At 39.2% G+C, this 11,154-nt stretch overlaps 1 protein-coding gene across 7 annotated transcripts in view; it reads left to right on the forward strand.

The window, feature by feature from the left end:
* Positions 1-6,299, forward strand: part of myo1b (myosin IB) — a 121,766-nt gene extending 115,467 nt beyond the window's left edge. For all 7 annotated transcript variants that reach the window (XM_062067632.1, XM_062067634.1, XM_062067631.1 and 4 more), the window contains 5 exons: positions 1,106-1,212; positions 1,343-1,475; positions 1,634-1,786; positions 5,202-5,332; positions 5,405-6,299. In XM_062067632.1, coding sequence (XP_061923616.1) covers positions 1,106-1,212; positions 1,343-1,475; positions 1,634-1,786; positions 5,202-5,332; positions 5,405-5,537 — 657 coding nt within the window. In that variant the 3' untranslated portion in view covers positions 5,538-6,299. The remainder of the gene's footprint in view (positions 1-1,105; positions 1,213-1,342; positions 1,476-1,633; positions 1,787-5,201; positions 5,333-5,404) is intronic.
* Positions 6,300-11,154: the final 4,855 nt, after the last annotated feature.

Consider the following 11,154-nt stretch of genomic DNA (forward strand, 5'->3'; position numbering starts at 1 on the left):
AATAACTTCACACATAAGTCGCTCCCGAGTATAAGTCGCACCCCCGGCCAAACTATGAAAAAAACTGCGACTTATAGTCCGAAAAATACGGTACTTGGTTAATATTCAAGTCACAAAATGTCAATGGAAAATCGTTGGCGGTTTTTCAATGGTTATTTATTGGATTTCATCGGCGAAATAGTGAAGCTCCCATTGGCTCCGCTGTAAGCAGACTTTTATTTACGTTTATTTAATATTTATAATGCATTAAAAAAAAATCCATCTGTCATGTCTTTCATAATGATTGTGAACAGTAGGCAAAATTCCAAAAAAAAGTGCAGTTCCCATTTAAGACCTCATTGACTCCCATTATGACTGCTATTTTTTAACAGACTGTAATCCTGGTATATTACTATGTCTTTTCCATGAAAACTAAATGAATCTCAATATTGCTGTTTGAAAAATAAGAAAATATTTTGGTGTTTTTGCACCCCTTAACCACCAAATGGGGCCAGAAAACCATGAGTGTAATTTTCAGAGCTTTGATAAACGTAAATGTGTTAACCAATAACATGCAATGAAAATGATCTTGGGCAGTGAAATACAGCGTAGCAGATATTTATAAAATACCCAAGTGAACTCAATAAACTCAACTTTATTTTTCATTTAAGTTCAGTAGGCACGGTATAAATTATTTTTGTCTACTGTATCATAATCAATGTTGTCATGAATTATTGACCTATTCAATGCTGTGATTACCCAACCTCTGCAACTTTTTTTTTTTCTATAATGCTTACACAGCGTTTTCTTACTATAAACAGTTATTTTTGACAAAAAGGCCATTAAACATAAAAAATAATAACTTTAACAGTCTTGTAATTTTTAACATCTGAAGTTAAAAGATTCCAAGCATTATTTATGAAAAAAAATATTTCTGACTTCTGACACTTTTATCAGAGGATTTTTTTTGGATCTTAAGAGTGAGTGTGTAAAATCAATATTAAGGTTGCACAAGGGTTATGGAAAGGTTTGTTTGTAAAAAAAAAAAAAAAAAAAAAAAAAGTGGGGGTACAAAACGTTACAAGTTTCAGACGTTTTTCTGAACATTGCTGGTGTTTGTGCTCAGTGCAAGAAATACAGGAGTCGATTCACAGAGGACAAAAAGGCGGTGTATGAAGAGAAACTGGAGGCAAGTGAACTTTTCAAGGACAAAAAGGCTCTCTACCCGAGCAGGTACATCAAATTCACCTGTATTTGTTCATCTTGAATATACAAGTCATATTTTTGCACTATGTCTGCGTTAGATCTGGAGTATTCTTTATTTAGTGAGCCTCCTCTGCTCTTTGACTGTGTTTTGTCTCAGCGTGAGCCAGCCATTCAAAGGAGACTACTTGGAGATCAGCAAAAACCCCAAGTATCAGAAACTCAATAGTTCCGTCGATGAAAAGGTTCTTCTCGCTGATGTGGTCAACAAGATCAACAGGGCCAATGGAAAAGTAAGAGATTCTCAAATATTCAAGTTTTTAGTATAGAGGAAAATATATGATGTAATGTCATATATTTTCCATCCTTTAGCAATCTTATTTTTGTTCAAAGTCATAAAGCTGGCATATATGCATATAAGCATGTTCATAAGACGTTGTCTTGCCTACAGGGTGCTACTCGCATCCTCCTGCTGACAAAGAAGAACGTGGTCCTGGCTGACCAGAAGACAGGCCAAGTGAAGGCTAGTGTGGCTCTGCCCGACCTCACCAGCGTTTCAGTCAGCACGCAGAACGATGGCTTTTTTGCACTCAGACTTAAAGAGGTGAGGGTGACCTTGACTAAAAGTACTGTGGTTAAATTTGGTGGGTGAGAGCTGATTAGGACTTACTAAAAACAACCACCAAGAGTAGTTTTACTTAAAATAATGACTTAAAAGTATTGTAATACAGTAGTACCTAGATTTACAAACGTATTTGGTTCTTGAACATGGTTTGTAAATCTAAAAGTGTGTATAGTGAAGCAGAGTTCCCGATAAGAAACATTGTAAACATGAATAATTGGTTCAAGCCTCGACAAAAGTTCCTAATTTAGTAAAAAAAAGTGCACTTTGAAGACAGTTTGTGTATAAATCAATCATTCAAACTTAATTCATACAGCACGTTTCATACATAAAAGAAATGCAAAACAAAGTACTTAACAGATTTAAAAACAATACGCCGAAGACCCACATCCCCCATCATCACACACACCTCACACACGCATACGCACTTACACGAACAGAAGAGCCAAGTGAGTAAACACCATCACAGGAGCCACGTTCACAAAGCGGCCCCACAACCATGGCCGACAACCCCCGATGAAAATATCATGTATAAGCCAAATCAAAAAGGTGTGTCTTAAGCCTACTCTTAAAAACGTGAATGTTCTCTGCAGCCGTGAGGTCCTGCAGCCGTGAGGTCCTGCGGCAAGCTGTTCCATAATAGTTGAAAGTTGCCATCCTCTGACTTTTGTGTCCTGACTTTTTGAATAATTAGGAGTCGAGTGCCGCAGTATCTCAGTGTCCGTGAGGGTTTGTACGGTAAAAGCAAATCTGACAGATAAGAAGGTCCAATACCATAAAAACATTTATAAACTATAAGAATAACCTTAAAATACTCATATATCATCATCCAGTATGCCTTGTGAAATTATGCACAATCAATGGTATGTAGAACACAAGAAAGTGTTTTAAATTTAGAAGAAAAATCATAATATGACCCCTTTCAATGTTTAGTATTGTAGCATTATGGTTAAAGTTATAGAGGAACTGTAATTTTTTGGGAATTTTGCCTACCGTTCACAATCATGACGACGGATGGATTTTTTTTTAATGCATTCTAACTCGTTAATAAACGTAAATAAAAGTGGAGCCAATGAGAGGTCCTCTGTTCTGCCCATAAAACCCCAAAAAACATCCAAATAGTGCAGACCTGGGCATTCTGCGGCCCACGGGCCGCATCCGGCCCTTTGTACGTCCCTGTCCGGCCCGCGTGAGGCCAATTATAAATTACAAAATAAATTTTAAAAAGTATCTATGTCGAGTGTGCAATACAACGGTGCTGCTTTTGTTTTGAAAATCGTTATTTGTATTAATTCCGTGTGGACGTATGCGTGTGCGTGATTGTGAGTGAATGTGAACAGCTGCAATTACAAATTACAAAATAAAGTTGAAAAAACATCTATGTCGTGCGCGCAATACAACTGTGCTGCTTTTATTTTGAAAATTATTATTTATGGGCGTGTGTCCGTATGTAACCTGCGAGTGAAGGTGCACATGCAGCGACAAGTGATGCACGGTTTACACCCGAGACGAGACGCTAAAAAGAGAAAAGTTGATGACGAATGGCGTGTTTCCAACAAGACATGGACTGCAAAGCAACGTTTCCTCTTAAGGTGCGTGCCTGCGCAATCGCACACTGCTCAAGCGTCCGCTGCGCGCAGCAAATATATGCCGCGCACCAAATCAAATCCCATCTGAATTCTAAACAAAATAAACACATTTATTCTGTGTAATTTTGCAATGCAACTTTGAGTGACAGTGACAACAAGCGGCCCTAACGGTGTTCGTCAACACCGTTCAATTATTGTAACGTCTATCGAGATGCTTCGAGGACAGGAATTATATCGATCACTTTATTGAGCAAAACTGTTTATATTCGGACATAACCACACCAAAAACATGAGTAAAACAATTCTATCTCGAAAAACTAGTCATTTTCTGCCGTACAAACCAGGCCAAAACCAACTTGTCATCTGTCACCAACACGCAAAGCACTAAACCACTGGTGCGTTTATGGCCACACAAAAAGTCGGACAACTCAAACACCACACAAAGTTACACTATGACTCCTCAGTCATACGTGTGCTTATTTTACTGTCATTTATTATTAATGTTAATTTATTTATATTAGTCATGGAATGCTGTTACACACACTATGTTGAAGTATTACTATTATTATTAATTATTATTATTATTATTATTATTTATCTTACGGTATATATCAAAAATAATATTGAGCAAAATTTAATTGAAATATTGTCGATGTGGCCCTCCAGCAGTGCTCGGGTTGCTCATGCGGCCCCCGGTAAAAATTAATTGCCCACCCCTGAAATAGTGCCAACAATATTCCATTTACATTACATGACTTAAATATTAACCAAGTATTAGTGATATTATTATAATCGCTAACTCAGACAAACTATTTATAGCGGCGCTGTGATCACGAGCTTGTTTGCAAGTGATGACATCATCGAGCAGTAAGCTGTTTCCTTGCTTCCTTTGCTCGTGAAACTTTATTCTTGATCATAAATCATGCTTCTCACCTGTATAGTAGAAGGTAGAGGACGTATACCGACAAGTTGGTAGACTTTGACAGCACATTTTAGACACGGAAATGGTGAGAACGACACAAAAAGACAGCATGACAGCAGACATAGTACAGTAAGTGATGTTGTATTATGTTTGTTAGTAAAAATCAGTGATGTAGTGGGGGTAAAAAATAAACGTGATGCGTTTTTTAAATGAATGCGCTGCATATGCTTGCTTGATCAAATACGTAAATATTAAATGTTGTTATAAGTGTGCCCGTTACTACAATTCATATATACTTACAGCATGTATATAAAACCCTAATGGAGGTGTTTGGGTGTTTTTAAGGGCTTTTATAGGCAGAATAGAGTGACTCCCATTGGCTCCATTTTAAGCAGACTTTTGATCGCATTTATTTAATATTTAGAACACATTAATAAAGAAAAACATACGTGTTCCTGCCTATCATAAGGATTGTGAATGATAGGCAAAATTCCAAAAAAGTGCAGTTCCCCTTTAAGGATTTTTGTGATTTCTGATCCTTTGTGAGGGCACCGTAATGACTTCCTTGTGTGTGCGTGTGTAGGCAGAGCAGCGGACAGCAGCTTGTTGTTGTTTTAGCTTATTGATAAAGACTTCCTTGTTATGTTAGAAATACAGTATTGTATAGCACCAACCTTAACTAAAATATGGACTTTAGTCGATGTTGGTCCCATTATTCATATTTACTTTGGTTCTTATGGAGAAATTTGCTTTACTCTACAAACTTTTCGATTCACAAACCTGGTTCAAAAATAAGTTTGTAAATCGAGGTTCTTCTGTATTCCGGAACGGATTGTGATAACTGTACTGAAATATTTTTGGTAATTGGTATTTGTATTCACCAAAGGGCTCCGCCTCGGCCGTCAAAGGAGACTTCCTGCTCAGCAGCGAGCACTTGATCGAGACCATCACCAAACTCCATCACATCGGCTCCGCCGCCTCAGACGGGGAGCAGCTGAACGTGGACATCGCGGACGAGTAATTTGAGCACACAGGCACCAAAGAGCAGATTGGTAGGCTAACGGTGCACATCCTGTTTGTGCCCGGCAGGTTCCTGGTGCAGTTCAAGCAGGACAAAGTGTGCGTAAAGTTCATCCAGGGAGCTCCCAAGAACGGCAACGGCGCGTCCTGCAAGCGTAAAAACAACCGCCTGCTGGAGGTGTCGGTGCCTGCATCTGCATAGTCCCTGCTGCGCTGTCCTGGAGGGCTCAGACTGTGGCGAAGTAAGGCCTGAAGCAAGGATCGCCACCCCACACGGTGCATTTATTCGGCTTCTTTTTCTTTACGAGGGCAAAGAAAGTCCTAAATTGGGTTGCATGCCACATAAATATGGTAAAGCGTTTCACTGGTGTTTAGTAAAACCAGAAGATAAAAACTAATTGGGGGACTACTTGAGATTTGTGATACAGGGGGTTCGGCTTTGATGCTAATATGGTTTAATGCGGTCCAAACTGGCCTTGACTCGTCCACTTTTTAAGCAGCTACGTCTGGCACCGCTTAAAATGGGAATTGTAGTTTGGGGAGCTGTGGGCCGTCGCCTGTTCGCATCAAGAACTTTCAATACTGCACTTGCTTTTACACCTTGATATAACCAAATGAGGTTGAATTTGATTGTAATATGTTATTTTGTCTGCGTGTGGGGAGGGGGGCGATGAAAAGAAAGCACAGTTGGCTTTGGAATTGTTTTGTGAGATTATTATAAAACCACTTGTTTTTTATCCATAATGTGCCATCGAACAGGGCCAATGACTTGTCACGTCTCAGTGTGCAAATGCAGAATTAGAATTGTTAACAATAAATGCCAAAAAAAAATGTGTGGGAACGTGGAGCATATCAGCATGTGGCGCTGCACACGTGATCAATATCCTCTTCCTACATGCCAGTGTGATCCATGCCAAGCTTTATTTAATCTGCAAAAATAAAAAAAAAAGGATTAAAGACTAAACCAATCTCAAATGCGTTGGCTTCCACATTGCTGACAAGTCGACGTCACTGACGTGATCTAGAAATGGCCAACTAGACGCTTGATCAGATTGAAGGTTTTTGTTGTTTCTTACACGTGTGTGCAATAGATGGAACATTTAATCTCCATTTTCCTTCGCAGCTAAGCAGCAGTGCCGAGCTTTGGCCTTTGCGTCCTCAGTCTTGTAATTTTTAACGCCGTTTGTGTAATGTCTGCAGCTTTTTCTTTTTCAGCTAGAAGCACACGTCAATTTTTTTTGATCAGGTTACATTTAAGTTAATTTTGTTTACAATTTTGGGGGGGATTTATTATTATATGCATTTTCTGCAAGACTTGTTATTTAATATTAACATTTGCTGACTAGGAATATTGTACTGATGATGTAACGCTCGCCGCTTGTTTTAAGAGACATATTTACAGTAGTTATTGAACTTTAAGTACTTTGGATAAGTGGAGTGTACTTTTGGACATCCCTGATGACACCAGGACAACTTTTAATACCATTTTGGAAGTACATGTTACTTTTTGGGTGTGCAGTTTAAATGCAGTTTTGCTTATTCCCTTGTGTCTTGTGGCTACAAGCTGCATTCTTGTGTGCCTAACGTTAAAAAAAAACATTTTCTGAGACAGAACATCCAAATGTTTCAATGTAACATAAAAAGGTCAACTTTTTTAAATTAAATAAAGATCAATATTAAATGTATCATTTTTTTGTTATGTTTTACGAGGCTATGGTTTTGCAGTGCATCCGGAAAGTATTCACAGCGCTTCACTTTTTTAAAATTATGTTACAGCCTTGTTCCAAAATTGAATACATTAAATTTTGACCTCAAAATTCTACACACAATACCCTATAATGACAAAATAAAAATTACATATATTTTTTTAATTTGCAAATGTATTAAGAATGAAAAACCTAAGTACATAAATATTCACAGCCTTTGCTCAATACTTTGTTGATGCACCTTTGGCAGCAATTACTGCCTCAAGTCTTTTTGAATACGATGCCACATAGGCCTGGGCCGATATTCGATATGTCAATTAACAAACGATAAATTAAAATTAAAGTCTAAGTTTTCTAGAGTGTGCATGCTTCAAGAGCATTCACGCTTTGAAAAGAAGGGGGTGAATTATTTTGTTCTCATTAAGTGTCTTTGACAGCGACGCGGGGCTATTATTACACAGTGCCGCTAACATGGACAAAATGATCACAAAACCAAATGCCACCGCACCAATGTGGGAATATTTCACTTTAAACCTTCGGAACAAGGTGAGCCTGTCAACACTGAGGAGCCAGTTTGCTGAATGTGCGCGAATACAACAACGCCCACTTGGAACACAACCACTCGACAGTCCATACTCATTTCACGTTGGGTGAACAAGCCAGGTCAGTGTAAACAAAATGGTGTGCACTAACAAAGTGTGGTTAAATACATCACCGAAGACTTGCTGCTATTTAATACTGTTATAAAAACTAGCATGTTTTTTTTTAAAGTTCCTCACTCAGAATTTGCCAAACTTTATTTTGTTTTGCATTTGAACTGTTACTATATCTGTTTAAACTGTAGTGTTTATGCACGTTTGTTTGAGTAGGTCCTAACTTGATTGTCAGTTAAGTAATGCACAACTCGACCTCTGCCTACATGTTTAATATTAAATTGCAACTTTGTCAATATTTTATTTGCTATGGTTGTGTATATATGACCCCCCACCATCCCCTCCTCAAGATATTGTATTGCTTTTGGTTTTATTGAAGTGCACACTTTTGCTAACAAAGTATATTTTATTATTTGTTTTATTTAGTTTTAAATCCAATTACAATGTTAAAATACAGAAGAATTGCAAGTGTGTTGCATTTTAAAGGATATACATGCATTATGTATTGTTACATCAATGGTTAATTTGTTCTTATAAAAATAATGACAATGTTGTGGTTTATCGGCAATAATTAGTAATAATAATAAAAGTAATAATAGTGGTTCAATGTATCGTCAAGCAAAATGTGTTATGGGTATCGCCACAAGCTTGACACACCTATCTTTGAGCAGTTTTGCCCATTCCTCTTTGCAGCACCTCTCTAGCTCCATCAGGTTGGCTGGGAAGTGTTGGTTTTCATCCAGGATCTATCTGTACTTATCGTAATCTAGTCAGGGAGGTGAGCAAGAACCCAATGGTCTCTTTGTCAGAGCTATAGTATTCCTCTGTGGAGAGAGGAGAACCTTCCAGAAGGACAACCATCTCTGCAGCAAATCCACCAATCAGGTCTGTATGATATAGTGGCCAGACGGAAGCCATTTCTTAGTAAAAAAAAAAAGTGTGTCAAAATGCACCTGAGAGACTCCTAGACCATAAAACAAAATTCTCTGGTCTGATGAGGCAAAGATTGAACTCTTTGGTGTGAGTGCCAGACATCATGTTTGGAGGAAACCAGGCCAATACCATCTCTACAGTGAAGCATGGTGGTGGCAGCATCATGCTGTGAGGATGGTTTTCAGCGGCAGGAACTGGGAGACTAGTCAGGAGAAAGATGAATGCAGGAATAAACCGAGACATCCTGGATGAAAACCAACACTTTCCATCTGATGGAACTTGAGGTGCTGCAAAGTGGAATGGGTGAACCTGCCCAAAGATATGTGTGCCAAGCTTGTGGCATCGTATTCAAAAAGACTTTAGGGTGTAATTGTTGCCAAAGGTGCATCAACAAAGTATTGAGCAAAGGCTTTGTATTTTTTCTATTTTTAATTAATTTACAAAATGAATGAAAAACTATTTTTCACATCGTCATTATGCGTAGAATTTTGAGGGTGTAAAAAAAAAAAAATATGGAAAAAGTGAAGTGCTGTGAATACTTTCCGGAGCAATGTATGTCCCAAGTGTTTATATAATTTCATCACCCCAAAGGGGCCATCATTTTCTATGGATAGATGCAGCCTTTTTTGGATCAAGTTTCTGCTCTTTGCAAAACTCCCTGAAAGTTTCTGGCATCTTCAAGTATCGTGTGCATGCAACACTCCAATGAGCCGTGAACGTCAGATTGTTACTTCTTGCATTCCCGAGGAGGCCTTTGGTTTTTTTATTTATCAGCAATGTCAACAAGCGCTTTGGTTGAGGCATGAAAACTCTTAGCAACATCAGGGGCTGGACAACCAGGCCTTGTAGTGGAGCAGCAGGCCAGATGTTTTCCATCACATCTGGGGCGAGTTGTCCCGGGTTAAATTCCGTGGCTTGCGGAGCGCTGACGGCAACAGGTCTCCAGGGAACAACCCTCAGATTTGAGACCGGAATGGTAAAAATAGAGCGTTTTAGGTCGTCCGGAGACTGGTTCCCACAACTCAGGAGGCTGGGAAAGAAAGGAGGAGACCCAGCCTCCCCGTGGAGGCTTGGATCTCACTGGGAGCTGACAGGGACAGTCCCGTTACAATCCAAACTCCTGCAAAGTAGGAACAAAAGCCTTCCTAGAAGGCTTATTACTGAGCCAAGAAGTCACGTTCAACTCAAGACTTGGTGGTTGCATGGAGACACAAACGGTGCTTTGGCGACATCCTGTGGCGACATTACATTAAAACAATTCTAGTCGACAAAGATTGAGTCAAACAAATATCGAAAGATGTTCATTTTTCTAAAGATTAAAATACTCTGTGTACAAAACATACATTATTTTATATGTAGTTTATGATTTTCATCACAATAGGGGCGGTATGGCGTAGTGGGTAGAGCGGCCGTGCCAGAAACCTGAGGGTTGCAGGTTCGCTCCCCGCCTCTTGACAGCCAAAATCGCTGCCATTGTGTCCTTGGGCAGGACACTTCACCCTTGCCCCCGGTGCCACTCACACTGGTGAATGAATGATGAATGAATATATGCGCAAACTGGCAGCTTCGCTTCCGTCAGTCTACCCCAGGGCAGCTGTGGCTACAAATGTAGCTTACCACCACCAGGTGTGAATGAATGATGGGTTCCCACTTCTCTGTGAGTGCTTTGAGTATCTAACAATAGAAAAGCGCGATATAAAATCTAATCCATTATTATTATTATTATAAACATTAAACTTCATAATTAGTCCAGTTTTTTATTTTTCAGCAGAACCAGAGTCCTCTACAGTAGACATTTGATTTTGGTCTATTTTGTCAGAGTTACAGCCAGGAGCGCTATGTTGTTTTTAAGGACCTTCTGCATTAAAAAAAAAAAAAGCCAGGAAAGATCATCTCTATGACAACACTCTAGTGTTTTTAAGCATCCGCTGCAAAAATGTGAGTCTCTCACAAGTGTTTTCAACTGAACTCGCGAGGCCACCAGTTACAGTCATGGCCAAAAATATTGGCACCCCTGCATTTCTGTCAGATAATGCACCACTTCTCCCAGAAAATTGTTGAAATTACAAATGCTTTGGTATTCACATGTTTGTTTATTGTGTTTGCATTGGAACAACACAAAAAAACCACCAAAAAAAGCCAAATCTGATATTTTACACAGAACTCCAAAAATGGACTGCACAAAATTATTGGCACCTTTTCAAAATTGTAGGGAATCGTTGTATTCTAAGCATGTGATGCTCCTTTAATTTGTAATTAAACTAACCTGTAGCCATACTTGCCAACCCTCCCGATTTGCCCGGGAGACTCCTGAATGTCAGTGCCCCTCCCGAAAATCTCCCGGGGCAACCATTCTCCTTAATTTCTCCCGATTTCCACCCGGACAACAATATTGGGGGCGTGCCTTAAAGGCACTGCTTTTGGCGTCCTCTACAACCTGTCGTCACGTCCGCTTTTCCTCCATACAAACAGCGTGCCAGCCCAGTCACATAATTTCTTCGGCTTTTCACACACATTAGTGAATGCA

The sequence above is a fragment of the Entelurus aequoreus genome, linkage group LG13 (genome assembly GCF_033978785.1).
Source record: "Entelurus aequoreus isolate RoL-2023_Sb linkage group LG13, RoL_Eaeq_v1.1, whole genome shotgun sequence".
NCBI lineage: Eukaryota > Metazoa > Chordata > Actinopteri > Syngnathiformes > Syngnathidae > Entelurus > Entelurus aequoreus.